Source organism: Somniosus microcephalus, unplaced genomic scaffold (assembly GCF_052327205.1).
Source record: "Somniosus microcephalus isolate GS21.2 unplaced genomic scaffold, FLI_Smic_1.0 unresolved_chr1, whole genome shotgun sequence".
Classification (NCBI taxonomy): domain Eukaryota; kingdom Metazoa; phylum Chordata; class Chondrichthyes; order Squaliformes; family Somniosidae; genus Somniosus; species Somniosus microcephalus.
Window position 1 is genome coordinate 143,743,521 of NW_028225179.1, and position 5,385 is coordinate 143,748,905.

Below are 5,385 nucleotides of genomic sequence, written 5' to 3' on the forward strand. Positions count from 1 at the left end.
TGCGTGCCCGCAAGAAGGCGGGGGTTTTCCGTTTATGCATTTGCCGGCCCGCGATTTGCCTCCACTTCTCGCCTATGCTAGAAAAATGTTGGGCCAGCGAGCGCAGAAGCGGAAAATCCCGGTTAAACTCCAGGGAAGTGCATATCTTTAGCGTCATTGGGAAATTTCTGCCGAATTACTTTCAGTGCCAGATCAGATCAGAATGTTTCAGTGACTATTCGGCTGAAGAAAAGCGAAGGGATTTATCAGGTCCATAATGTGCCCCATGTGTGTGTTGAAATAAATAAGGAACACATCGACCCAGTTCACAAAAAAAATCGTTTAAAATGCTGTTCAGTAGCAGCTCATTTATTTTTGAAAGGGAGGAAACTTGAAAATTTATTTTCAGAACATGATGCGAGTTTCCGCCCCCCGCCCTCCGCCCCCGTTTAAACACAAAACGCCAGCTATTGTTTATACAAACCACCCATTCAGACGTCCTTAGTCAATTAAAGGCTGTGCCAAATGTGATTTTTATTGCGGGGTGGGTGTGGGTGATGGGACTAATGAGCAATAAGAGAGTTGGGAGCCTACTCGCCCCCATACTCTGACCTGATCAGGGCGTAATTTCAGTTCCAATGGATAGCCAACCAGTCTGGTTTGAAATCAGCCCAGTTCACAAGACAACTTTATAATGCACCACATTTCCATGTCATTGTACCACTAATTATTACCAGGTTTACTCCGTCCGCCTGCTCATAACCAGATATTTGATCTTTTTTTCAGGATGGGTTGGGAGTCTTAAAGAGCATTTCTAATCTTAACTGATACCATTTGAATGATGGTGATCGTGGCGAATGAATGCTTGCAAATTCAATTCTTACGGTGCAGATATAAAAATAGGTATGTCAATTGCTTGCTCCTCGTAGTTTTTTAAATACTAAAAGGTGTTCGACAATACAGTCCAAGGCTTGAGGTCCCAGCTAACCCATTACATCAGGAATAAATGGATCCCGGGGAAAATAACACACTAGATACGAGCATCGGAATGAAAATACATGTGTTCTCTTTTGAACATTTCAACGTTACTATTAAATCGAGGGTTACAACCGCTCAGTCGCAGTTGTGGGTGATCCGTTATGTAATCACCGCCCAATCTAATTGATGGCCAGGGACGCAACAGACCAGATCCTTATAGGTTATTTGATGTGAACTGGGTCGATGTGTTCCTTATTTATTTCAACACACACATGGGGCACATTATGGACCTGATAAATCCCTTCGCTTTTCTTCAGCCGATTTGTCACTGAAACATAGGCAGAACCTCAGAGTCCACGGACAATTCAATAGTGGCTGTCGGAAACATAATAATCACATGTGACCCATTCTGTGTTTAAAGTTAGTCATCTACAGAGATTTTATATTAAAATACATTTCCTTTATTTAAAAAAAAGCGGCAATTAAACATTCTGATCTGATCTGGCACTGAAAGTAATTCGGCAGAAATTTCCCAATGACGCTAAAGATATGTGCTTCCCTGGAGTTTAACCGGGATTTTCCGCTTCTGCGCTCGCTGGCCCGACATTTTAATAGCATAGGCGGGAAGTGGAGGAAAATCGCGGGCCGGCAAATGCATAAGCGGAAAACTTCCGCCTTCTTGCGGGCACGCACGCAAATTTATTTTAAAGTTGTTGAACCTATGCTAATACATCTCTCCCCAAAGCTGTTGTTACAGGGAAGACTGTGTCAATACCGACCGTTTTGCGATTTCCAAATTTGTGTGTTTTGCGCCCATTTCCGAATTAATTTCTGAATTCTAAGAAGCACCTGTATGAATCCAAGATTCAGAAGCACTTTTCCGGATACTCAGCGCTCGCCGCACGAATGGATATACCTGGAGCTCTTGATGTCCCTCTGGGAATGGTCTATCTGTGCATAGTGCAGTGCACAAGCCTGCTGCCCCGTCGACCACTATGTCAAATGGTTCAAACCTCATCATAGGATGCAGTCGGGCTCAATAATAACATTGCAGATTGAACTTTCCAACCTGTTTGCTGAAGAGTCTGCAGACCAAATTCATTACTCAGCAGCCAGGGAGCAGGGAGCAGAAGATCATAGAGATTCCAATTGGTACGATCTGGAATACACAGCCTGAAAGAGTGGTGGAAATAGATTCAATAGGGAATTGGATCTCTACTTTAAACGGAAAAACATTGCAGGGCTATGGGGAAAGAACAGGGAAGTGGGATTCATTGGAAGTTCTTTCAGAGAGACACAATGGGAGGAATGTTCTGGTCTATATGTGACTCCAGCCCCACAGGATGTGGTTGACTCTTAATTGCCCTCTGAAATGGCCTAGCAAGCAAGGCGGCTCACCACCACCTCAAGGGCAATTAGGAATGGGCAATAAAAGCTGGCTTTGACTGGAATGCCCATGTCCTGTGAATGAAGAATAAAAACAATTGCTGTAACTGTTTACTGTAACTACTCGTCTGGAAAGGAATGATCAGGGATCTGAGGATATTATAGATTAGGGTTTTTGAGCAATCCCCCAAAAAAGGTCCTAGTCAACTTGCTTGATTTAACGTTCACTGGTGTCTGTTTTAAGCCATCACTGAGCATCCAGGCCATTCTCGAATGCTCCAGTATTGGGAAAGCATGAGCTTGTGTCGGAGACTGTGGGATGGGTTTGGATTTCCATGAGGAGGGAGGAAGGAGTAAGAATACCGAGCCATCAATGAGGTACAAGACAGGAGAAAGGATCGCACACCAGCCTGAAGAAAATGGAGAATATAAAAGGAGCGACGGCATCTTCGATACATGAGGAAGGACATTGAAAAGCACTCCGAGTACGCTCAATACTTCAACCTTGAAGCCAATGGGTAGACCATATAAAATCACAACTGGGCAGATCTACGGGGTTGGTGGTGGTTGTCAGAAGATGACAGAAATCGAGCAAACTGCAGGCAAATCAATTGAAGAGAAAGCTCCCGGTAAACAGACGGCCACCAAGGGTGCTCCAGCCATCGACGGAGCAAAACCAATTTCAGACCCGAAGTTAACCTAACCCGCTCAAACGAGAACAAGGCGAGGTCAGCTCGACACCCGAATTTGCACTCCAATAGCGCGGTGAATTTACGCTTTTACCCCCATCCCGCAACTTCAATAGAAACAATATAAACTGTGCGACACCCAAGTCCTGATCCGCTACCACCCGGGTGAACCTTCGCCGCAAGAAGTGAAGAAGACTACAATCGGATGAGGTGTAAAACCGGAACCTGTTCCCGCTGGGCGGGTTAAGTTAAAATGATCCCTCCTCCCTCAATAGAACTGAATATTGGGCGGGACGTTTAACTGGCGGCCCAGTCTATTCCGCCAGTTTTGGACGACCGCCCCAGATGAATTTCTACCCCCTTTCTGTTTTGAGTGAAGCAACCGTCGCCTCGAACCAAAGGGGCGTTCGTTTCAGGCAACATAAAGGAGCTCCACAGGGCACATTTTCCAAATGGAGCCTCGCTCTCCAGCAGCACCATTAGAACCCGGCTTTTCCTCCTGAGCAAAGAGCTTCGCCCACCTCAGACACCTTTCCTGATTTCGGGCGCCCGTTGTTCACGATCTTTGGTCCATTAAGATTAGTGACCTACTCATTAGAGGTCAAGGCGGGTTTTTAACAACAGCCCATTCAAGGAGCTCAATTGGGAATGAAAGTTAGGAGGTAGCTCTTCAGAAAGAGGAGGTGGGTGGCTCTGAAAAGAGCCTTTGTGGTCCGTTGAATCGATTTATTGATGTTTGTCCTTTAGGTGTAAACCTTGCTGGGGTGGCCGGTTTTCTTGGGCAGCAGTACGGCCTGGATGTTGGGCAGGACCCCGCCCTAGGCTATGGTGACCCCGCCCAGCAGCTTGTTCAGCTCCTCGTCGTTGCGGATGGCGAGCTGCAGGTGGCGGGGGATGGTGCGGATCTTCTTGTTGTCACGGGCCGCGTTGCCGGCCAGTTCCAGGATCTCGGCGGTCAGGTAGACCGGGGCTCCGGCCCCCACCCGCTCGGAGTAGTGACCCTTGCGCAGCAGGCGGTGGATGCGGCCGACCGGAAACTGCAGACCGGCTCGGGAGGAGCGGGTCTTGGACTTGGCGCGTCCTTTGCCTCCAGTTTTACCGCGGCCCAACATCTTCATAAAAAATCTCACCGACTCTAATAAGCCGGTTGGTGCCGGTCAATTCTCCTTTTATACGTTTCAGCCAGATCAGGATGCGGTCGTTTCTCATTGGTTGAATAACTTACACTTGTTTCTGATTAGTCTCTAACTCAGCAGAATAGACACATTATAAATATTTAGCGAATAGGAAGCGGCGTCTTACCCATCCCTAATTAGCATACTTTTGTCTCATGGATCATGGACCATGGGGCACAGCGCGGTCCTCAAGGTCAGCGGCCAGGTACGAACATACACAGGAACAATGGCGGACAGGTAAAAGTCCTCTGGTCCGTCCAGCCTGTCTCACACAACTGCACAACCTGTGAATCACAATATATATGGTCTCCACCCCCAACCCGAAGCCATGTGACATCCTGGGAGAGACGAGAAAACAGATTTTTTTTTAAAACAGGCCAATTTGGAGGGAATTTCCTCTCTGACTCATCTAGGCGATGGAAACGAGTCCACGAGATCACTCTGCAGTACTCATCTTCTGTAAGAGGTAACCTCCGCCCCAGTCAGAAACAGGTCCAGCTCTCGCTTGAAGGTAATTGGGAACTCCGGCCCCGACACGGTCGGCGTAATAGTAGCCAGTGCATGCGGCCGACCGGGAACTGGAGACCAGCCCTGATGAAAGACAGAAAGACTTGCATTGATACAGCACCTTACACAACCTCAGGATGTCCCAAAGCGCTTTACAGCCAATTAAGTACTAGTTGAAGTGCAGTCACTTAATGTGGGAAACGCAGCAACCAATTTGTGCACAGCAAGGTCCCCACACACAGCAATGAGATCATGAGCAGATAATCTGGGCTAGATTTTCAGTATAGACAGTTTTGGGGCGCTAACCTTAGCGCCCGCCCGAAGTTAGCGCCCGCCCCAAAGTAGCGCCCCGTTGCCGGAAATTCAGTGGCTTCGCCCTAAGAGAGTGGTGGAGCGCTGAAAGAGGCGTTCCACTCCTACCTTTAGGCGCTAAGCCGGCGGTCCAGAGGGATAGCGCCCAGGCGGGGCGCAGCGCGGGTGCGGTCATTTTTGCACTGACAGCAGACCCCGTGGTGCCGACCAGCTGTTAAAGGGGGAAGGGACGAATTGGTCTGCTGCCATGCCCTGCACACTGCAGCCTTGCAAAGAGGCCTCAACACTGCTGCTCAGCCCCAGGGAGTCATGGCAACGCCAGAGAAGGCCCGTCAGCAGGCCCTGCGCTTCTCAGAGGG

The 5,385-nt window shown here is 48.4% G+C and overlaps 1 protein-coding gene across 1 annotated transcript; it reads right to left on the bottom strand.

Moving 5' to 3' along the window:
- Positions 1–3,651: 3,651 nt before the first annotated feature.
- LOC147096158 (histone H2AX-like) lies at positions 3,652–4,207 on the bottom strand. Its single transcript, XM_085974107.1, has one exon. It carries the CDS (start codon positions 4,148–4,150, stop codon positions 3,851–3,853), a length of 300 nt encoding a protein of 99 aa, XP_085830233.1. The 5' UTR covers positions 4,151–4,207; the 3' UTR covers positions 3,652–3,850.
- Positions 4,208–5,385: the final 1,178 nt, after the last annotated feature.